Below are 23,722 nucleotides of genomic sequence, written 5' to 3' on the forward strand. Positions count from 1 at the left end.
AGAAGCACATGATTCAGAACCAGCTTTTTTCCTGGAAGAAAGCATCTGTAATATCTTCCTAAATCTAGCTCTGCTGACTTAACTGCAGTTACCTATTCCAATTAGTGGGTAAGCCTGTAAAAAGGAAGTAGCCCTTCGTTCCAGCAATGTCCTACAGAAGTCTGTAGCAGGTACTGGACGTGCTTAGCAAAGGAGCAACTTCAGGGAAGTACCAGTCTTGAGAGCAGAGCACTCACAGGGAATTCTCGCAGGTTTTATATGCTCTTAGTTTGTGTTCCTAAAAGAAGGAATAGGTTAAGGCAGCTATGCTGAATTTAGAATTTTAGAAACTGATTATGCAAAGCTGCTGGGAAGAGCTGAGCATTAGATCTTAAAATTAACCCCTGGGAGTAACAGTCTTGTTTTCAAACCAAATACAGCTGCCAGTTCATGTCAGATCACCTATTTCTGCTTACCTAGTGTTCCTCTGAATCAATACAGCAAATTTTTGTCTAAGATGTTTCCTAAAAGGAAATCAGAACTGATAGTTTTTAATAGCTGCTAGGAGCTTCAGAAGATGGCTCAATTACTTCTAACAGGGTAAGCATCATTGCTTTACAAGCAAGAGTAATCCATCTTCAATTAGTAAACATAAAAACTACAAGCAAGTGCATGAATATTTTCATAAATGTAATAGGAGACTAAAGGCTCCTTTATTAGCAGTAGATTAGGAACTAGACATGCAATTATGGTGTGTTAAGCAGCTATTCATGTTTGCATGGCTGGTTCCTCTCAATGTTGCTGGGGAGAGTGAAGAATGTACTAGCCGCGTTTAGTGAGAGTTGATGAATGATTCCAAAACTTGTGATTTGGCAAAGAAAGGAAAACTTACATCACTGTTTATGGGGAACAATGCAACACATGCGCAACTGTTTAGACTTTAGAGATGTTAAGTACATGAAGTTATGAATGAATTCTACAAGAAACTAGACTTTGGCTTTGCTCACAGATTTATTTAAGAGGTAACAATAAGTAGTTCAGTCAAGTAAAAAATAATTGACAGATAAGTAGAAGACAAGTACGTGTTTGGTCAGCTATAAATCTTCTCTTCCACTGGTTAAAAAATGGAAATGTTTATGTAGTACTGTAACATTAATCATAGCATTTAGGATGTGCTACTTCCTTTCTGCTCATTTAAGCTGTAACCAGTCTCTATGCAGTAGCTTTCTGAACTGCCACCTACTGTAGGGAAGAGATCCAATATAAAGTTCTGTGGTCTACAAGATTACATCAGGCAAAGGATCATAGAACTAGTTTACAGACAGATCTTAAATTCCCATATATTAACTCATCATTGAGGACCCCCAGCACTGGAAAGAGAAGGCAGTTGTCAGTCCTGCTTTTCACCTTAGCCCACCTGGGGAATAGATAAACACTGACTCTTACCAACGGCCTTAGTTTTCTAGAAAGTTAGAAACCTGGATTTTTCTGCTATAGGCTGCAGAACATGCATCCCTTTCTGAGGTGTGCTTGACTGCATTTAGACTTCAGCCCAGCAGTACCATGCTATAGCTAACATCTGTAGAGCTGGGCTGGTCAACTTCAGTGGAAACCAAATTGCCAACAGCAGCAAACGAACACCTGTCAGTAAGCTGCATCCAAGAATTTGCAAAACTTTACCTCGCAGCCTCCAGCAAATAACACTATATACAACTGAATGCAGTAACTATAAAAAAGGTGCTTAAGAAGCTACTGTAGTCCTTTAGGGCAAAATGTTGGCTTTTCTTTGTGCATGATGTTGAATTTTAGCTAATTACGGATCTCAGTGCAGAAGTTACAGTTCCATTTTGAACAGCAAGCAGGAAAGGTAAAAGAATGCTGCAAGAATGAGTTTCCAGTAGGTTTCTCAGCTTCCATCTTCCAACCGTAAGCCTTCATAGCGTGACGATTTGCTGAATTGAGTCTCACTGTATCTGAGAGATTGCCAGCTCTGTCAGGAGCATCAGCACTCTAATCAAGTGCTGGCTTTGTAGAAACTGTTTAAAGAAAAAAAAGAGCATATTAAAATAAACCAATGGTCAGATTTCCACACCCTTAACTGGCTGGAGACCAAACACTAGGTGTTCCTTGGGATTACAGTTAGCTTCTCTGTCATCTGCACGGTACCTTTATTACTATTTTGACTCTGGCTTTGTAGAAAACACTCCTGCCTAAATCCTGTGCCAGTTGGAGCCCCCCACCTTTTGTTTCAGTCCCATGGTACCTGAAGAGATGGCCTGCTCCTGCTCTGGCTGTTTGGAGGAAGGAGTCCTAGCGCTTCTTTGGCTACTTCCCTTCTTTAGGAACACAAGTTAGGCTGCCACTTTTCCTCAAGTACCCGTATTTTGCTGTACACATGTCTGACAAATTCAGTTACAACTCCTTCATAATGGGGCTATGGAGTTCATAAACCCCACTTTCTAGAAAATGCTTTCTCAGGAAGTCTGAGAATCTCATGTTTACTTGCCTGCAACATGAGAAGTTGTTGTAGCCACTCTTAAACTGCTGCAGGTAAAAATAATAGGCAATGCCACATTAATGTTCAGTGTTTCGTAATTGTCCTGCTAAAGGACAAAATTGTTAAGAGATGCTTTCCAACAAAGCTTAGTTTTTCAGAATTTCATCTTGGCACAGAAGTCTTGTTCCTTATGATGGAAAAAAGGTGCAGTGATAAGTTTCCTGCACTGAGAGGAAGCAATACCTCCATAATTAAGGAGAAAGGGAGGGACCAAGATCTGGAAGACTTGAAAATTCAACTAACTTCTAGTAGAAGATTATGCATAAAAAGCAGGCAGCTTTAATTTTTAAAAGGAAGGCATTTTTAGTCAGGTACAACTATTTTAGTTGCCCAGTATTATATAGGATAACATGCTAAAACCTCACCTTTATAATCCCATCACAGTGTGCTGAGGCAATTCCTGTAGAAACTTTGACCAGTTTTGTAGCTGACAAGTGAATCTTAAAGTGTCTGTGGAAGTGAGAGTAAAGGCAGTCCATAAAGACATCCACCTCTTCCTGAGTGATCTCTCCTGGAGTTTTTTGGACAGCGTCCCACAGAGCTTTTGCATCCTCTGTGTGAATGGCATATGAAATATCCAGAGGCTGGGGCAGACAGGGAACAGAGAAAAGGAGTTCCATGGCAGATGAAGTTTTGTCCACTTTGTATCCAGTCCACAATGCTGCCATCCAAGTGAGAATGAGAGGGCTGATGACTAAGCGACGGAAGCAGCAGTCAAAAGTCTTCTGAAACCAAGTGCCAACAAGGGATGTGTAACTCTCTGCCCCGTTAGCAAGAAACAAAGGTAAACACGTGAAGTCCTCCAGCACGTTCACTGAGAGATCATCTCCAGCCACAGAGCAGAACCATCCTGACCATACCAGTTTCTCTTCTGTTTTCTTCCGGGAAGCAGATGATTTCAAAGAAAGCTGGATTGGGGAAAAGAAGCGTTTGAATGCTACAGAGCAAGTTTTACTTTTTTTAAGTTGAAGATGGGTTTTATTATTTCAAGTATTTGGTGGAAGATTTTTCCTCAGGACTTCACACCAAACATCCTTGTCTGTAAAGTCCATACAGTTACTCAGTCTATATGTTACACCCCTAAAAGGTGTGATCTTTGGGAAAAGCACTTTTTATAGGAACACTCCTTGAATCTGAATTTAAGGTGCTTCATTTGGAAAAGCAGGTGCATGGTACATCCTGTAAGCATAGCCATACTGAGAGAGCTTGGCACTTTGTTCAAGGCAAAGCACTGCAGAACTACTAATTGGATGGGGGCTATGGCCAGGAGGTAGAATTATACCAACCTCGTCCATGAAGCTCAATAACCTGTGAAAGTGCTTGCAGTAAGTTGAGCTGAGTTAAAACATGAGGAGTGCTCCTTGTGTTCGTACTGTGATCGTACAAGAGAGTTGAACTCAGAACTTCAAATTTGAACACACATATTGGTTATGAGATGTTCCTTCCGGCCAGAAGGCACTTTTATTAACTCTCAACAGATACGACAGTAATCGTTTCACAGTGTTGGGAGTTTGGAAGTGGATGGGGTAGTTTATGACAGAAAAAAAAGGCTGTGAGATGTAAGTAGTAGCAGCAGTAGCCCTCAGAGCTGCTGGCGAGACCCCTTACCTGCACGAGAACTGCAGCGTGGTCCTGGTCGCTGCCCCTGAGGTCTGGCAGGCTGGAGACAGCCACTTTGATGCCCAGCTCGACCCCCACCTCCACCGCCAGCCCCTTCTGCTTCTCGGCGGCGATGAAAGCACCGAGCTGCCGGCCGTAGTCCTTCAGGTGGGCGCTAGAGAACTTGTACAGAGGGGTCACGCTGTACAGGGTCCACTGCTTGCGCAGAATAAACGCTGTTTTCTGCGGGTCCGCGTTCTCCTAGGAAGAAAAGAAGAACAAGGAGCGATGGCAGCCCTCCCCTGGCTCCCTCAGCAGCCCTGAGGGGGCGGCCGAGCCGCGGCCTTACCCACGAGCCCGGCAGCAGCGCCCGGCCGCTGGGGCTGACCCCGAGCTGCCCGCTGAGCTTCTTGAGGAGCGGCCCCCGCGACAGCTGCCCAGCTCCGGAGATCCTCCCGGCCACGGAGCCCCTCCCGGTGCCGGCCGCTGCCCACCCGGCCCCCTCAGCAGGCTCCATGGCCCCTGCCTCGGGCCGCTCCCCGCCGGGCGCCGTTTGAACGCGCGTCCCGTCCGCCCCCGCGGCGCCCAGCACCGCCCCGGCCGCCATCTTAGGGGCTGGGCGGCGGGGCCGGGGAGGGAGGGAGGGGATTCGCGCTCCGGAGGCTTCTTTGTGAGGAAAACTGGCGCCTTGCTGCTCGTTTTTGGCAGCCTGAGGGTCCCTCCCGGCTCCTTTCTGTCCGCGGGGGGCTCCGCAGCATGTCCTGTCCCCGAGTCCTGCGGCTGCTCCGCGGTGGGCTGCCCCGCCTCGGCTGGGAGCTGGCGCGGCCGGCCCGCGGCTCTGCCTCAGCGCCCGGGGCTGCAGGTGAGGAGCGGCCCCCGCCGGCTGCCCCCTGCCCCTTCTGCTCCTTCTCCTTCTGCCCCTTCTCCCCCGCCGCTCCTAAATCTGGGGAGCCCACGCTGAAGGGCAGGGCCTCGGTCGTCGGCAGGTGTTGCAGCTGGGGCGCTTTTTATAGCGCCTTCACGTAGTGCTCACTCGACTTCTGGTATCTCACAGTGAATTGGGATTGAAAAATACACCAAAAGCAGCTTTTGTAGTTGTTTCCCCCTAGCTCTTACTTTGAATTTGCATATTCTTTCTTCCCATGGCGTGCAAAGTATAAACAACAGGGGGAACCGAATACCTAACATAAGAATAATTACAAAGCAAAGCTTCTTGCCCTATGCATGAAGGCTGTGATGGAGGCAGCAAGGGAGATTAATTCAAATATATATATTTATGTATATTTATGCAATAGCATCGTGTATTGTTTTTATTTCTTGCAAGTTGATAGTCTAGAACATTCTCTAAACAATGGGTTTGGTTCAGTAGCTAAGCCATGATGCCGGGCATGCTGGGGTCCACAGAAATCCTGTAGTTATTCAGGCCTTTCACTTGTTGCAGGCAGGAAACTGATTTAAACCGACACGATGGGTGTTGGTATGGTTTAGTTTTGGCTTCCCAAGCCCCCTTTCTTCTGTGTCGTCTGGGTTTAAGTGCAGAATTGTCAGCATGCTTCAGGGCTGCTCTGCAGCTTTTGCTTCTCTCATCCCTGAAATTCGCTGAGCAAGTTTGCAGCTGGGTTGTGCTCAGATTTCTGCGTGAAAGTTTGACTGGGACATAGCACTAATTCTTTAAAATCTGTTTTGTACAATTTCATCTCATATTTATGTACCAAGGTCTCATAGTGGTCATGATGGGAGTATGTGAAGTAATTTATTCATGTGTATGTCCAAATTGTATTTGAACTTCTGAAAAAATCACAGCACTACTTCATATATTGTTTGTCTGCAAAAGCTTTAAAATAACTTTTTATTTATTTATTTGAGATTTCAATAGCTTTGTTGCTCGGACCAACACCTGTGGAGAGCTGCGTTCTGCTCATGTGGGACAAGAGGTCACGCTGTATGGATGGATTCAGTATCAAAGGTAAATGCAAGCCAAGCTGAAAACGGAGATGCTTAATTGCCAGATCCAGTGTATGTGCTAGGCCAGTGGTTTTTTTATGCTAGAAGTTGTCTTTTCATATTCTGCCATGGTTACTTTTGAAGTGCCTGGCTAAAACAGTTGAGAATCATGCCAGAGCAGTATTGAAAATGTTAGAGTTTGGTACAAATATTAATTGATCTTCTTTGCACCCCTGTAAAGCAGTTCAGTGTTACTACCTTCATTGTATATAGGATGAAATAAATAATAGCATTTTTATCACAGTTCTGATGGCTGTGAGCAAATAATTGCTTTTATATACATTCCTTAAATTTTAAGCAAAAGATGTTTTTGTCTTTTCAGCTATAGCATATAATGATGCATATTAAAACTATGCATGCTTTGCTTAAAAAAAGAAATATTATGAGAAGCTAGTAAACAGGATGAAATGTTAATTCCAACAGTTGGCTATAAGTGATGCAATATAATCATTACTAATGCAGTTGTACATTTTGCAAATACAGCGTGGAAAGCATACCTGCGGTGTAACTCTTAAATGTTATGATCCTGAGTATGTGCTTGTAAAAAGGAGATAGGTCCAATGGTTTTGATGAAATTAATTAGCATCAGAAGTAGCCTTTTGCATTTTACAGTGCAGTGAGGCTGAGTTTCATCCAGCATCATTCCACTGGAATGGCATGCGTGGATTTCATGAAGAGGACTTGAACATCTCATCTTTGAGCAGTCGTAGGTGCAGTTCCAGGAACAGTTATGATTGCATCAGTGACATTGTTGTGCTTTTGCCTTTAAAGGCAGTCAGAGCGTGCTCAATTTGACAGCCTTGTGATGGTTTAAGTACAGTGGTAGCTGTCACTATGGCAGCTGAAGAGATCAAGATTTGTGATGCTGGGTCTAGGAGCATGGATTGCTCATGTGAAACTTTTTTGAGATTAGTGTTCTTCTTGTTATTATGGTTGTGGGTTTTCTTTTTGATGGATTTTTTTTTAAGTGGGAGGTATCCATGTGAACTTTACTTTTATTGCTCATCTAAATGTGTTTATCTGGATAATGTTTCTCAGCAGGAAATCTCTAAGAATTGCGTGTGTTCAGAGTCCATGCTCTATGTGGATTAACGTTCAAATCAAAATACTGCCTCTCCTAGTTATTTTGATAACACATTGTTTGTCTGTGACTGTATGAAATCCGAAACAAACCGTTAGATTAGGTTCAGATGTGGGAAAAGTATGTGTATGTATGTTTCTTTGGAAGTGCCTTGAGGTATGAGTCACAAGATATAGATAGTAGGTAGTTGCCACCTGCTTTGGCTTAAAAAGCAAAAGATGATTGGATTCTTGATGAAATTATCTTCTTTTTTGTTTTTTTTTTTATGGATCAGACAAGGCCTGTTTCTGATTTTGAGGGATTTCCAGGGACTCACCCAGATCATCCTTCCACAGGATGAGGTAAGTGCTACCTAAGTATGAGTCTCAAGCTTTTTTTCCTCTGATAGCCTGTGTCTAGCAGGTGTTGAGGGCAGAATGAGGTCTTTGGTGAGACAGAGGGCTCTGACACACAAGCAGACTTCGGTGTTACGAGAGCCCTCCTGTGATGCTGCATCAGAAGCATTAATGCTGTTTCTTCTGGATTGTAAGCAGTGGTCCCTGATTCAAACAGGACATTAACAAACGAGGCCTCGGAGCATGGTGGTGTTGTCCTGTTCTTGAATTTCTGAGAGATGTTGGCATCTTCTTGCAGGCACATTCCCACGTGAGGAAGCTGCTGTCTAACGCCCCAGTGGAGTCTGTTGTGCGTGTGACTGGGATTGTCTCCTCTCGGCCCCCAGGGCAGGAGAATCCGGTGAGGAGGCTGGGGTCTCTCAAGCTTTTTATTCCTTGTGGAACAGAGCACTGGGTAGTGGGTTGGTGGTGGTTTCTGTGCATCACAGCTTTGCCACAGGCAGTTTTGTTCTGAGATGTGTGACAGCCTGTCCTCAGATAATGTGAGGCAGGAATAACTGCCATGACACGTAACTTAGGAGAACGTCACAACATGTTACAGATGCCCGTGATTTAAATTCTACTCCAGCCCTTTGAAAGGATAATGAAAACCACTGAAAAACTAACTTTTTCAGTCTTTCAAATGGTGGTTGAGATAATTTCATTTTCCTGAAAATAAGTGCTGTCACTATACATTCTGCAGTACGCGATGACCTGTTTTTCATTCAATAAATTTTCCTGTCCTCGTTGCATAGGAAACAGAGGTTCAATACTTTTATCAATGTGCATTTCTCAGTTTTCATTGTAATCAGCTGTAGATAATCTGTCAGGATTGTGTGCAGGCTGCCATCCTGCATCATTGGCAGGCCTGGAAAGAGAAACCTGAATTTATGACTATAATTTTTATATTTATTTATTTTGCTGTGACCACTTATAAACGTCCATAAAGGATGGTAGCTTCAAGCTAAGTTTTTATTTCTTTTAATCGGTTATCATTTTGCTGGAAGTTTGTGTATTCTTTCCCGTAGTAAATAGAAAGAATTCTGCAGGATCAAGTGAACTTCAACATGGCACAGTGTTAAGTTGGGGAAGTTATCTGCTCTCCCTCGGGATTCAAGAAAAAGAAGACTAGTTCTGAGAACTGGTGTGAGGAACTTCTCAGAACTTCCAGTTCTGAACAAGTTGCCTTTTTTGACTTTTATTGAAGGGTGATGGTGATGCTGCTAATGCACTCTAAAATTCATACCGTGTTATTTCACTGGAGCTAATGGAACTAGTATTTTGTCCAAATGCATGTGCCCTAGCAGGATCTGGGCCTGACCGTTCCTCTGTGCTCAGCATGTCATTGAAGCAGAAGGCAAAGGAAAAGCAATTTTATTTCTTGTGGCACTGGGTACACTGCTAGAAAAGAACATGTCATTTATGGTGAGCTGGCTTGTGCTTTTTTTCTGAACAGAAGGGAAATCTAGGAGAAATCTGCCCTTGACAGAAGTTCTCTGAATTATACTGTGTTAGAAGGCAGGAAAGATAATCATATGTTTTTTTTTTTTCCTCCTGATCATCTGTGAAACACCTCTGTGCTGTTTTTTTTCCCCTAAATTTTGAATCTAATTTTTTCTTGCTTTTTGCTCCAGAAAATGCCAACTGGGGACATTGAAGTCAAGGTGGAGACTGCAGAGATCCTAAACTCCTGCAAGAAGTTGCCTTTTGAAATCAAGGATTTCATCAAGGTGTCTGCATTTTTCTCTGGCACACAAATAGTGTTTTTTCATTAAATTGAGAATTTGCCCAGGGTGATTGCAAAACATCTGCGAGAGCTTTATCTGCTTCTATCCAGCTCTGCTTTGAAGGAAGGGTGGCATTTAAAATAGGATGTGCTTATTGTTAGCTGTGACGTTGTAATTCTAATTGGACTTAAGCAGAAAACAAGGCTTGAAAGATTCCATTGCAGAGGGTTTTAAAATATCACTGTACGAACAGATGGTAAAGGGAAGAGTGGAATAAATTCAGGCTATGCTGGCTCTTCTGAGTGTGAAGCAGAACCTGCCAATGCACCGCTGTGTTTTAAGTCAAGGCTGCTTAGTCTTATCTGGACAAGTAGCTAGCTGGCCAGGGGATTTTCTTCCTCTGTAAGTACAGAGTCTTATAAAAGGTTATTTTTAGAGTAGTCTCCATGGTGTCTGAGAGGCATTGCTGTTAAGATCTTGTCTATACCATTGCACATGACTGATAGGTAAGAGTAGGAACTGGGAGAGCTGGGTCCTGTTCCTTGCATGTTACAGATTCTGGACAGTTCTCACCATCTGCAGTACTTCAGTTTTCATGTGTATAATAAGAACATCTCACCATTTTGTAGTTCCTTTAGATCTGTGTATGACACTGCTCCTCCACTCAGAGGAGGATTGCTGCAGTCTGTTGCAGTGGACTTACAATAAGGAGGGCTGAAATCCTGAGCTTTTTTGAGGCAACTCTTAAGATAGAATAAATGTCTGTCATTTTTTCTTTTAAAAAAGAAAAAAATGTCGTGCATGGAGATACTCTCAGTGGCTGATGTTTCTCTGTGCAGGTTGTAGGTAATGAGTGGGTTGTGGCAACTGAGCAGTATCCTTTCTTAGCTTCCCCCTTTTTTTTCTGTGGCTTTGGGAGCAGCTTCATTGGACATGCAGTTTGATTTTTGTCTTTTATCTCCAGAAATCAGAGGCCTTACGCATGCAGTATCGCTACTTGGACCTGCGCAGCTTCCAGTTACAGTACAACTTGCGGCTGAGATCCCAGATAGTGATGAGGATGCGGGAGTATCTGTGTAACCTCCACGGTAAGAAAAGTGCTTGCACAACAGTGTGTAGCAAATGGCATTTTAGAGCTCCTTTATACCCTTCCCTGTTGCTGGAATGGTTACCAACCTACTTAAAACTCCAAACAGTTTCCATTTGGTAAGAATGTGTCTGCTTGCAGTGGGGAATTTACGGAGATGTTGGCAGGTCTAAAGAACAAAGTATGTTGAAATACCTTAGCATGCTATAAAACAGTTGTTTCAAATAAGCCATATCCAGAAATTTAAGTGAACAAAGGCTTTTTGCAAGTAGTTTCCCTCTTTTGTTCACTTAAATCGAGGCATATAAGTGGGATTGAAGGTCTGTTTAGAAACTCAAAGTCTAGTTCAAAATTGATTGAGAATTAACAATTTCTCAGCCTATATGGAGTCCTCTGTCATCAGCATTTCTGGCAGGCCTTGGGGGAGCTCAGAGTCTTTAAACTTGGCAATGCACAAGTTAGAAACAGCAAAGTCTGGAGATTTGGAGAGGCTACGTTGCGTGCTAGTACATTACCTACTGAGCTGACTAACTTACCTTACTCTAACCTATCGTACCTGTTCTTTTCCCTGCTGTCACCATATTCTGTGTCTGAAGCATGTTTTTGTTCCTTAGGGTTTGTGGATGTAGAAACTCCAACGCTGTTTAAGAGAACCCCAGGGGTATGTATGCTGTTATGAATTCATATTAGCCTACTGCAATTGCCTAGGCAGCTCATGGTTGAATTATTGTCACTTGCCACTCAACCTTCGTGCTGTTCCCTCACTAGGTAACAGCTTGTATGCCAATTTCTGATACAATGCATTGATCCTTCTAATGGTAGGGGGAGTGAAAGGAAAGATGTGGCACCTTGAGCCTTCAAATACTGTAAAAGAAAAAAGCTTCTTGTAGATCATGTTGAATGCAAGTCCTGTCCTGAGACCGGATTATTGAAACAAAAATCTTCCTCTAAGCATAGTTTCCCTAGCATTTTTCTCTTAACTGGTAGTTTACTGCAGTGGCAGTACTCAAGCCATTTTAACTTCAGAGTTTATATTCCTTTCTTTCATTTCCAAATTAATCCCAGGCAAGGGAGCTATAGACCAGGAGCTGTTGATGCAGCTGGCATAATGGAGTTCTTGCATATAAACCCCCTGTCATGGATGGTGGATTGTTATGCGTTAGTCTTGCCAAGCAAGAGGTGTAGAAACCTGCTCCTGGATATTTCAGATCAAGTTGGTTAACAGATCATTCAATGTAGAAACAATGATTTCCTCACAAGTAGGATTTTATAAGGGGAGAAAGGAAGTCCTTTCCTCTTGCATTTCTAGGCTGTGATGGTAGCCTCGAGTTTCTAGATTTACTTCTGCAAAAGAGCTGAGGCTGTGTAATTGCCCAGCAGGAAATCCAGACTATCAGTGATGATACCAAGCACACTGTTTCTCCGTTATTTATGTGAGGCTTAAGTCCTGTATGTGTCCAAACTAACGGCTGCAAAAAAAGTCCAAGATGTTGATACCACATTTGAATCAACATTTGAGCAGAGCTCAGTGAGAGATGTTTCCCTGTGGTGGGAGCGAAAGATGGCAAAGGAGATGTTTTGGAAAGTATTGAAGACTTCAGGTACCTTCAGAAGATTTGTAATCAGGCCCTGTAAAGGCCTCAATTTGCTGCAGTTCTTAGGAAATTCTGAAAAAAAAAATTATATTTCATTATCAGTTTATTTGATCAGCTCTTTAATTGCTCAGTGTTTCTTCAGTATTTCTGTCTTGCCTAAGTTAGTGAAAGGAAGTCTGTAGAGTGTGGAAAATTTGACTCATATATTAGGATACACATGCTCTGATGTTTTTTTAATTATTGTGTGTATGGTTACTTCTTTGTACCTCAAGAGGGATGCTCAGACATTCCCCTCAATTTTTAATTTTATTTTAAGTTTCTCTGGATGATAGCTTTATACCCTCCTTCTGACAGAGGACAGTAATCTTTTTTTTGAGTTTTGGTGCCATTTCTCTGCTGTGCAGCAGCCTTCCTTCACGCATCATGTATTTCTTTCTCTCAGAACTGAGCAAATTGCAGCTGTGTTTGTTTCTAGGCCTGGACTGTGACACCAACCAAGATTAAAGCCCATATCTCCTGTGAGAGCGGGAAGTGTCAGGGAAGCAGAAGCGGGCCCAGATTTCAAGAGATGATTAAAGTTTTACTAGATGTTGCAACAGGTCTCTGCCTGCTCACTTCCAAAGGCTATTTATAGCCTGGTGATACAACTGTTTGGGTCACTCGAGGAAGCCCTGCACTGACCTGTCTTCCACTTAGCTCTGCTGCCAGAGGCAGGCTGGTGGGAGTGTAAATGTTGATACATCTGCCCTTATTAGCTCCCTAATGCTCAGAGAAAGGAATATCCTCACTTCAAATGCACATCTGAAGATGAAATAATGATATTTCACGTAGGTTTGGATGGGGTTTGTGCAGAGTGGTCATGAGGTTTGTGTTACAGACCTGCTGAGGCTGCAGCCAGCCCCTGGTGCGGTAGATGAGCAGTCTGGAGGCTTGCACAGGCTATCGTCTGGTAACGTGGCAAGCTGTTCTATGTTTTCTGTTATTAGCTGCTAGTCATTCCACAGCCATCCTCCAGCTACCTCTGTAAGAGTGTAGTTTGCCCTAGTTTACACTGAAGTGTGTGTCACTGTGTGCATCATCTCTGGAGTTGCTTCTTAGTTCTTCGGAACATTGTCATGCAGCTGGACTGTAAACATAAGTGGTAGATGGATGTAAAGCCTGTGTGGCTGTGCAGGTCTGTATGAAGCAGTAGTGTAGTAAACCCTGTATTTTCCCTTTTACTTTCCTCAGTGACACCACAGTTCTCTGGCACAACCTTGGTACAAGTGGCCGAGCAGCCAAGATGGATTTATAAGGCAGAAGCAATAGACCAGGTGACAGAAATGAAACTGCTCCTTCTCAGGATCTAGAGAAAGGACTCCTCCCTGCCAGCCCAACCATAGCCACATCAATAAAAGGATCCTAGCCCAGGCGCATGGCTAGCTTGCCTACAATTTTGAAGGTAGAGGTCCAGAACTAAAACACCAGCCTCTGAATCTTAGTGTTTAGCTTGGCTGCCTGTGGAAACAAGGCAGCAATTCCATTGCCCTTCTCCAAAACTTTTAAATCCCTTTGTAATTTTCCTCAGCGGCAAAGGTTTTGAAAACAAGAAATTCTTGGAGTGAAGTACCCCCATAGTAGAGGGAAAGGCTACAGTGTGACCTCATGCTCTCAAACACTAAAGAAGAATCTGTGGGAGGAAGGATGTTGTAGAATGCTCCACTTGATACATTTTACTGGATGGGCTGATTGTAGGAAATGGAAATCTCTATTCAGGTACTCAGGTGAAAAAGTTCAGGTGACCTTTTCTTTCAGATCCATTTGTTATCCTTGATGACTTTTATGCTTTTGCCATTCTGTGTCCGCTTGTAACATTCTGAGCGAGTAAAGCCAGGATGAGAGAGAGACGAATCTGAAAGAGAAGGGGGGAAAATGGCCTAAAACCCAATGACTCTTGGAAGGCAGTAGATCTGTGTGCTGGTTATATTCGGGGCACCTTTCTTGCAGTTGGGAATTGAGGTCACTTCCTGAACTGTGTGAACTTTTCTTTCTCATGCCAGGGGGCAAAAGAATTCCTTGTGCCCTCACGGGAAGCGGGCAAGTTCTACTCTCTGCCTCAGAGTCCTCAGCAATTCAAGCAGCTCCTCATGGTTGGAGGTGTGGACAGGTAAGAGTTACTTGAACTCCCGTTCTCTGCATGTCCCGTCCAGGGTTTGTTTCTTTTGCTGTGTGAGGCTTTAGAGACTTCCCCAAGAACTTCTTGCCAATGGCTTTGTTTCAAAGAGGGATCCTTAAGTACTTAGAATTATCCTAGGCCAGGCTCATTAGCAGTAATGCTGCCTAGTAAGCAGAAGTTTATCCCTCTTTGATGGTTGAGATCTTCACTGTTTTAAAATGGAAAACTGATCTTAAGCACAGAAGTAGGAATAAGCTTTGCAGAGACAGTCTGCCTGAAGGGCAGAAGATCTGGAGTATGATAAAAAGCCTCATGCAATGTATCCTGTAGAACTACCTGACATGAGGCTGGTCAGCTGAACGTGACAGACAAGGTAAGCACATCCTCCAGATGCATAGGTACAAAGCTTTTAATTGGGCTCATTCCTCCAAATAGAACTAAAGGAGAGGGAGATATTCCTGCAGTGGACTTCAGACTAGGTCTTGACCATGAATGAATTTTGTATGGCCCTCAGTAAGGTCCATGTTTGGAGTGGAAGATGGGAAAAGGTATGGCACGTGCCCTGTCAGGGCACAGCTCACCTGGTAGCCTCCTCGTGCCTCTGGAGGGTATGGCTGGAGAAGGATACAGCTGCTGATTAGGCTGCTTCCACTCAAAATTTCATGCTCTTGAAGGGATGGCAACAACCAGGGCTATGAGAATCCACTACATACAGAGCAGAGCACTCCTTTTACTAACCATTTCTATAGCCACAATTTAATTTAGGGTACTTTAAATTGGAGTCTAAATGTAAGTACTATTGCAGGTACTTTCAGGTTGCTCGCTGCTACCGAGATGAAGGCTCACGGCCTGACAGGCAGCCTGAATTCACTCAGGTAACCACCTTACACTGCCTTTCACCCTCTGCCTCACACAAACAAGCTTTGTAGCTGTTTTACTTTTTGAAGGCCTGTTGTCTGCTGGTCCTTGTGCTGCTTGTGGGCTAGAATGTTGTTTGTTGTGTGTTTCACAGCCCCAGCCCCCTGCAGTTGGTTTGGGACGTGCACTGACTCGGCTGACTACTGTCCCAGGTGCCAGTCAGTAGATGTGGGATTGCGTTGCAGCAGAGATTATGCTTGATGCTGCATGTCTGCTGCTGTCCTGCAGAGCTGGGCATCCTGTTCATCAGCCTTGAGAGCCCAGGCAGAGTTAGATTGGTCCATTCAAGGCTTCTCTCTCTGTCCTTGTCATCATTACCTCATTTAGTACTCTGAGGAGGTTGTTGCCTGAGTCAGCAGGCTGTAGGGAGATCATAAATGTACCCTCAGACTAACGCAGTCATGCTATGATTTAATTTAATATCTTGTTTCCTTTTACGCTGGCTTAAGAGCTTCTGCAAGTAACAGTGCAAAGGCAAAAACTGTAGCTAATGTGGAATCTCTTATTTTCTATTTTAAGATAGATATAGAGATGTCATTTGTGGATCAGGCTGGGATCCAGAGGCTGATAGAGGGCCTCCTGCAATATTCCTGGCCTCAGGAAAGAGGTGCCATTACGACTCCTTTCCCTGCCATGACCTATGAGGAGGCACTGGCTGCCTATGGGACTGATAAACCAGACACCCGTTTTGGGATGAAGGTGAGCCTTGCCTGTTGGAAGTGTGCGGTTTTTTGTTTTCTTCCTGTTAGTATTTTAGGAATAACCTTTGATTAAATCACTTATACATGGTTAAGTGGAGTTCTTAATTATGTAATATACCCAAGGTGTCTTTCCCATCATCACTGCTTTGCACAGGTAATGATCTCTTAGAGAAGAAAGGGGTAGGCTTGTTTGTGGGAAAATGTATATTTTTAGATCACTTTATTCTGAAGATAACGTCTCCGGGGTTTTTCTGGCTCCCTTGCTTATTTGTCTCTGTAGTCCTCTGTCTTCTAATGGTTATTCACGTTGGGCCTCATTCATTTCTTTCTGTGAACCTTTTGATTTCTTTGAGTAAGGAAGTTGTGTCCCAGGGAATGGTTTCTGAAGGCAGTAGGCACAAGAGCAGGATTTTTGCTTTGTGTTCTCTGCATGTTCTTCCCACCACCACTTTTTCCTGTGTTCTCTCCTTGCTCAGATAGTGGACATCAGTGATATTTTACGAAGATCGGACGTTCGATTTGTGCAGAATGCGCTCAGTTACCCGCGTGGCACTGTCAAAGCTATTTGTATCCCTCAGGGAGTGGTAAGTGATGCTTTTACATAACGTGTATGTTTATGAAATAAAATACCAATTTAAATCCCTTTGTTGGTATGGAAATGTTCCCTGCTATGACTGGGGGAGTGGTGTCCTTCAGGGAACTTGGGATTGATTGTGAGTGATGTTAGGCTGGGCTGAGGGTTGTTAGAAGCAGGGGAATGGAGGTGATCAGGCGATGGGAAGAATATGTGATTTTGTAATATATTGTCCTCGTGAAGAGACAATATGTTGCCCTGGGTGGAGAGCAGAGCTGCAAGGCTGTGAGGTCCCTTGAGGATAGGGAAGCCTCCTGGGGCTTTGGCTTGCTTCTGTCAAGGATAACATCTGAATAATAAATTGTGCCCTGTGAGGAGAGGTTGAAATAGAGCCAGGTATGGCACGGCTCTGTTCTGGGCTAATGAGCCCAAAACTCCATCCTGTTTGCTTCTGTTGTGTTTGTGGGCACTGCTCACGTCTCGTAATGAGACTGTCACCAACCAAATCCAAGGCTGACAGTAGATCGAGAAGCATATTTGACGTATTTTGGCAGGGAAGCAGATTTAATTCTGGCTGTGAGCATCTTTGCAGCATAAGCAGTAAGGGGAAAAAGCGTTCGCTAGACACCTAGTTTTATTCAGGGAATAGGACTTCCTTTTGGGATTCTTTTAATTTTGGCAGAAAGCACAAGTTCCTGGCTTCCCACAAGAGGGCACTAAAGGTGTGCATTTGCAAAATAAGTGGAATCTTGAGCCTTTCTGCCTTAAAGTAGTTTAAGAAAAATCAAGAACTTGATGGAGGTTTTCATATCTACTGCATTTCTCTGCATATGAGGATCAGCCTACACCGAGTTACGCCTTCACCATCGGCAGTGAGGTGTTGTAACCTTGTTCTGCTCTGTAACCCGCATGCTGGAGGCAGTTAGTTGGCATGATCTGACACTACTGACTAGCTGCATCTGGTCTGTGAGCAGGGAGAACAACTGCTGCCTAGAGGGGCTGCTTGGCGAAGACACTCAGCTGCAGTCTGGTGCTGCAGGCCCTCTCTTATTCCACAGCCATCATGCAAATCTTGTGCTAGAAACAAAAGAACTTGAGAGCTTTGGAAACAGCTCGGTCAATAGATTTGAATCCTGGTTTGGCTTTCCGTAGATTTTGCTGCTGTTTGATGCGTCTTTTCTTGCTCTTTCCACAGAGATACCTTAAAAATAAAGATCTGGAGTCATTAAAGGAGTCTGCAAAATCCCAGTTCAACCAGGTGAGACAGAAACACTGCTGCAGCATTGGCAGCAATGAATGGTGAGCTGTGTATAAAAGCACGTGCAGGTAGAGGAAGGCAGAAGAGCTTTTTTTAATCAGTCTATTTGCTGAGAGGCAGTGCTGGAACACGTCATGGTTCCAGAGAAGAGACAGCAGCACTGAACTGAACATATTCTTTTACTGATCTTGCATTAGGAGGTCATGGACATGATCTGCAGGCCTGATGGAAGCTTGAAGTCTCTGCTTACAAAACTTCTTGGCAAGGAGCAGCAGTCAGAGCTCATGCGAGTGCTGAACGTGCAGGTGGATGATGTGGTGCTGCTGGCAGCTGGAGAACACAAGCGAGTGGTAGGGAGCATTTCTGGGTGTCGGTGCGAGTTGAATGTCGCTGATGGCTTTGATGTTATCTGTCTTTAGTCTAATTCCTCTGGCCACTACAATAGGTCATCATCTAATTCCATGCTTTTCTGGATCTGAAGATGTAGCAACAAGAAATAATGCATGAAATGTACCTATTGCTTTTATTTCCACCAGTCAGCTTCTGGGAAGAACTTGTAACTGAAATGAAGGCTGCAACATAAAACAAGAACAAATTGGTGCCTCATTTTCTCTCATGTCAACTTACTTTTTTTTTTTTTTTTTTAAATTACTAAACAGATTGGAAAACAAGGTTGGCTAGGTAACTGTCTCCCATAATGAGGTGACAGGAGCAAAGCACGGCTGCTTATTAGCAGAGAGGAGAGGAGATTCTGTCTCAAGCCTTCTCTGTATTCCTGCCAGTAGATGTTGCCTTCCAAGCACTGCATGTGTCATACTTTGCATGACTGCCAAAGCTGTGTAACTTCTTTCTGTGCCTTCATTTCTCTGCCTGTTATGAGAGACCTTACTTGTGTTTCTCCGGTTAATCCACATGTGTAGAGCTTGAGGTGTCAGTCTAGAAGAGTTCTGTGAGGACGGAACATGTGGAAGAAAATGGGCTTTCCAGCTCCTTATTTGTTTTTTTTTCTTTTTTTTGGTCAAAGCCTGCCTCAGCAGGAAGGTGATGTCTTTTAGGAGACAAGGCAAAAATGTTTTTTAAGGCAGCACCACAGTACAACTAATGCTGTCTGTGATGTTGCAGTTATGGAAAGCTCGTGTATGGCTGATGTATGAGCAACTTCCTTGGCAGTAAATTGCCCCTTCTCATTAGCTCCTTTCTTTTTTTGCAGTGCTCTGCATTAGGAAGCTTACGGTTGGAGAGTGCTGACCTCCTGGAGGCAGCCGGAATGATGCTCCGTGATCCTACAGCTTTTCACTTTCTGTGGGTGGTAGATTTCCCACTTTTCCTCCCCAAGGAAGAGAATCCTGCTGAACTGGAATCTGCTCATCACCCCTTCACTGCCCCTCATCCTGCAGATACCAACCTCCTCTATTCTGACCCCACAAAGGTAACTGCCATGTTGGCCCTTTTACAGCTGTGTTTTGTGGAAAACTAGGCAAGTAGCAGTCCTTTTACTATAAAGAGGGATATTTTGTGGAATTAACTTCATACTGTACTTAATCTGTTTGGAAAAGATTGCATCCAGATTATTCTGAATAGCAAATATCCAGGTACCACTCTGACAAAAAAGGGGTGTTGGAAATGTTTGCTTCAGGTGAGGAATCTTGAATTCTGACACATCCCACGTTGATTCAGGTTTTGACTAACTTCACAGAAGGACTTGTACTGGACCAGTTTCTGTTAAGCTACATGCCACCCTGAGGTAGCATGCACCTCTGTCAGCAGCAGTCTGTGCTGCTGGTAGGATTGGTACTTGAACTGGGACCTTCTCGTGCTTGGGCTTGGAGTTGGGCAGTGACAAAGCCACAAAAGAAGCTGCAGGAGATGTATCCAAGTGGTATCTTTTCATTTTTGTACCTTGTTGAGTATTGCAGAGCAGGAGTCCTGCTGGGACTGGAACTAGAAGAGGAGCACTGGTGAAACGTGCAGTCTGCCTTGCTCTGCATGTGCTAGTAGGACTTTGTCCAAAGCCAGAGGAGATGAATGGGAGTTTTCTCTTGGGCTTCTGTTGCAATCTGTGTACCTGTTATTCCAAAGCTAGTAATCTGTCACCCCCAGAGGAATTCAGTAGAAAGCTTTCTCCTCTTTAGTGTTTTGAACCTCTTATTATGTGTCTGTGAAAGGCTCCACTGAGAAAGCAGTGTTGTGAATGAAGACATGACACTACAGCATCTTTGTTGTGTCTGTGCTGGTTGGCATTAAATGCAGTTCTGTCCCAGCTTTGCAAAGGTGCTTCTTCATTTCTTTTCCCAGGTCCGTAGCCAGCACTACGACCTTGTGCTGAATGGCAATGAAATCGGAGGCGGCTCCATCAGAATTCATAATGCGGAACAACAACGTTTCGTGCTGGAGAAAGTGCTGAAGGTAATGCCTGTAGATGTCTCCAACATCCTCTTGAAGTTTTAAATGAGTACTTAACTTAAATATATTTCAGGTTCTGTAGAAACATAACTCCTAGCCCTGAGAGACGGATGACTCCATTGTACTTTTATCTTATCTTGCTATAAGGAAGTGTTTGTTCAGTGACATTTCTTATGTAACTTTGCAGGAGGACTCAGAGGTGCTTTCCCACCTGCTTGAGGCTCTGGAGTTTGGAGCTCCTCCACATGGAGGAATTGCTTTAGGTAAGTGCTCTGTAGTCATCCAGAATGCAGGTGTCTCGTGCCTTTCTTCTGGTGTATTAGATCTCAGGAACAAGCCTGAGAGCAAGTTTGTTAGCAAAAGCCTTGCCTCCTCCTGACAGAGATGGCTGTTTTGGTGGTGCCAAGTACCAACATCAACATGGTAACGCTTTGTGGGCTTCTCCAGTGTTTGTCTTTATATAACTGTGTTATGGAAGAAGCAGAGCACTCATCACCAATGCAGAATGTTTCAGTGTTCCTCTTCTCCTTCCTGTGCAGCCAGAGCAGGTTCCCTGTACTGCATGCGCAGAGGGCTGGGACAGCACAGTACTGTTCAATGCCCTGGGTCACTGCCACAACCTCAGCCTTTGCTACTGTCTCACTTGCTATCTTCTGTCTCTGTTTCATTCACTAATTCAGAGAGCTAAACTGGCTGTAAGCAAATGCTGTCACATTAGCTCCCTGATCTGGCTCAGCATGGATCTGATGGACACCTGTGCCACGACAGGAAGCAGATAAAACTCTGGAGTCAGAGGGAGTATGAGGAGATGGCAGCACTGACCTAGGTGTTGTGGAATGGCATCTTCAGAAGTCATTAGAGTGTTGTGTATAGCATTACAGGAGTGTCAGATTGTTTTCTTAGAATCTTTCATTATTTTTTTTTAAATGAGCAATGAAAGAGTAGCACCCAGAGGCTCTTGTTCTTTCTCAAGTCCTCCTAGTTTAGTTCGTCAGGACTGATTGACCAAGAGCTTTGTCTGGGCAATTAAACAAAGCGGTGATGGCGCTCCTGCCACTTAGCGGCCCTGGCATTGTTATGCTCTCTCTGCAAAGGCACTGCCTCTGTCTTGCAGTCCATGGTGTATCACAGAATTTTTTTGGTAACGTTGAAAAGGTTTGTTTTGCTTGGCACTTCTGCTATCTAGGTTAACCATTACTGGCTGAGATTATTTTTTATGCGTTTGCTTCAGTTTTATTCTTAATGTCCCAATAATGTTATCTGCTCTATTTTTCTGACTTTCTGAATTGGAGGAACTAATATAGCACCATAATTCAAGTGGTTCATCAGTTTGTTTTCTGCTTCTAGGACTTGACAGGCTGATCTCTCTCATCGTTGGTGCTCCAAGTATCCGGGATGTCATCGCTTTTCCTAAATCATTCAGGGGACGGGACCTGATGGGCAACGCTCCAGACTATGTCACTCCAGAAGAATTAGAGCCATATCACATCCAGGTTTCCTGGCCTGTTGCAGAAACAGAGGCAAAGAAAAACTGATTTATAGCCAGTGGTGTGAGCTGAGCTGTTTAAGTAGAGATGGTTCCAACTTCTAATACTAGAAGGCAGCTCAGAAAACATGAGCTGTTATGGGAGGGTCAGGGGAATACAACCCTGCTGTGCCATGGTGGTTTCAGAATTGAATGGGGAACAGACATGAGAGTTCTCCTGATAAGAATTCACCTTTGGGTTGGTAATGGGAAGGAGAAGCAGGAAAGTGAAATTAAAAAAAAAAAACATAATTTCAGCATAGGATATTGAGATTGTTGCTTTCAGGGTGTTATGTTGAAGGTGGGATTTCTTTTTCCACTCCCCAGTTTTTACATGTTCTTTGTAAACTGTTTTTCTCACATCTGGAAGAGATGGTGTACCAGCTTCTCTGGGAGATGTTCCTGTATTGCTGATAATCACTGAATCCCTGTTAGCTGAGAACTGTTACAACAGGGTAGTGCTGTGCTGGGCAAAGCTCTGGGTACGTAATAACGAGACTTCAGTGCAACCAACAATTTGTCTCTTGCTGGGGGATACAAGATCATCCAGAACTTGCCATAGGGAGTTTGTATTTGGCAGTGTTTCCTATTCAAAGATGGCGAGAGGAGCATGCATGGCATTTGTAACAGTTGTCCTCACAACACTCATCGAACAGGAGTTAATCTGTCTTTGGGGCCCGTGGTCCTGCCACTTTCAGAACTCTAGTTCTGAAGTTTGTATCCTTTCTAAATAAAGTTTATCTGGCAATATGATTTTGTCTGAGCTTGGCTTTGGGCTTTCGCTACAAGAATAAAAAGCCACCAGTTCTTCTCTAAGACCTCTGACTCATCCAGGACGTGATAAGAAATCCGTGGCAGCGGGACTGCCAGTGCCTTGAGTTCTGCAGCCTCCTGCAAACCTGCTGCTACAGCTGTGAGTGATGCAGCTGCAAGCCCCTTGCAGGTGATGCTGCCAGTAGGTGTTTTTATCTGTGCGTGTAGGTTGGATAAAGCAGATTTGGCGGGGAGACAGCTAATACAGTCTGCACGTTGTGGGACAGCATTATGTGGCATAGACTGCTGGTGTTTTTAAATAACCGGACTATCCTGTGGATAAGAAGCAGTAGGGGAGATGGCTCTTTTCCTTAAGGTTGATTTTTTTTTTTTTGATTTCTCTGTACAGCCTGAAAGTACTGCCTATAGGCAAGTAACAGGAGAACTGACTTGCTCTTTGTAGATTACTAGACAAGGGAGGTGTCTTAAATCTGATCTCATCTCATGTTATTACTGTTAACAGTCTGAGAATGTGATTAAATACTGTTTAAAAACAAACAAACAAAAAAACCCCCACAAAATCCTGGATTTATATTCACATTCTTTGTCATCAAATACTGAATTCCTTAGTTTTCCTTTGTAGAAGATATTTTTATCTTTAATTCATGTTTGCTTTTTTTTCTTTTTTTTCCTGAGTAGAAGCTGTCAGTAATGGAGTGAGGATCAGTTTTCAGAGAGAAGCTGAGTTTGCCTCACTTTCCTTCGGCACTCAGAGGTGATTGCAGGATTTTGGGTGGAATTACATGTCAGACACTGATTTGTGTACTAATGCTGGCTCAAGAAGTTTGGTGACTTGATGGCTTGAAAAGCAGATCCATGTTAAAAGCATCTTTTAAATTGGGTGGGACACAAGTGACTAAGTGTTAAATATATAAATTAGAGAAAGAACTTGGAGAAGCTATAGTCCTCTAGAAGAGAGAGATTTAGGATGGTTTTCATGAAGACTGGGAATAAACATTAATTTAGATTTATTTCTCTAACCTGTGTTCAGGGAAACTAGAGAGATTTCAAACTGACTTTTAGTGGAGCAACTTTGGAAAATGCTAGGTTGACGTGTGCTCCAGAATGTTGCTAAATTGGAATTAGGAAGCTTTTGAATAGGAAAAACTAGTAAATCCCATGCAATCTCCAACAGCATGGCTGAATTAAATAATAGCAGAGAATAACAGATTTAGAGAGATTTTAGATGGTGCATTGCTGATGGACCCGCAAGTGTCTGGTTCAGTGAAGCTACCTTGTTGTGCAAGATGTGTGAGACTGATTTTAATGCTAGAGGGTTATGGGTTAAACGTGGTAAGCGTCTTATATGACTTGCACAAGAATTTACCTGGTATCAGGCCAAAAGCATGTGTTTATTATCTGCATATGTGGT

At 43.6% G+C, this 23,722-nt stretch overlaps 2 protein-coding genes across 4 annotated transcripts; one reads left to right on the forward strand and one right to left on the reverse strand.

Moving 5' to 3' along the window:
* Nucleotides 1-971: 971 nt before the first annotated feature.
* CENPL (centromere protein L) lies at nt 972-4,790 on the reverse strand. Of its 2 annotated transcripts, XR_014695441.1 has the most exons (5): nt 4,485-4,749; nt 4,145-4,396; nt 2,902-3,444; nt 1,581-2,015; nt 972-1,524 (listed from the first exon to the last, which is right to left on the reverse strand). XR_014695441.1 is itself a non-coding variant. In XM_084527526.1 (4 exons), the coding sequence occupies exons 1-4, from the start codon at nt 4,740-4,742 to the stop codon at nt 1,944-1,946; spliced, it is 1,125 nt and encodes a 374-aa protein (XP_084383652.1). In that variant the 5' UTR covers nt 4,743-4,790; the 3' UTR covers nt 972-1,943. The 2 variants fall into 2 exon arrangements, 1 of the variants encoding a protein (XP_084383652.1); XM_084527526.1 differs by having other exon boundaries at nt 972-2,015; nt 4,485-4,790.
* Nucleotides 4,779-22,290, forward strand: DARS2 (aspartyl-tRNA synthetase 2, mitochondrial). 2 transcript variants are annotated; one of them, XM_084527524.1, is made up of 17 exons: nt 4,779-4,997; nt 6,002-6,101; nt 7,495-7,561; nt 7,854-7,955; nt 9,229-9,324; nt 10,286-10,409; nt 11,023-11,069; nt 14,043-14,149; nt 14,964-15,033; nt 15,596-15,775; nt 16,254-16,361; nt 17,547-17,609; nt 17,807-17,959; nt 18,820-19,038; nt 19,905-20,015; nt 20,200-20,275; nt 21,360-22,290. In XM_084527524.1, the coding sequence occupies exons 1-17, from the start codon at nt 4,892-4,894 to the stop codon at nt 21,545-21,547; spliced, it is 1,917 nt and encodes a 638-aa protein (XP_084383650.1). In that variant the 5' UTR covers nt 4,779-4,891; the 3' UTR covers nt 21,548-22,290. The 2 variants fall into 2 exon arrangements, with proteins under 2 accessions (XP_084383650.1, XP_084383651.1); XM_084527525.1 differs by lacking the exon at nt 4,779-4,997 and adding an exon at nt 5,588-5,612.
* The last annotated feature ends 1,432 nt before the right edge of the window (nt 22,291-23,722 follow it).

This window comes from Aythya ferina (genome assembly GCF_964211825.1).
Source record: "Aythya ferina genome assembly, chromosome: 8".
NCBI classification, from domain to species: Eukaryota; Metazoa; Chordata; class Aves; order Anseriformes; family Anatidae; genus Aythya; species Aythya ferina.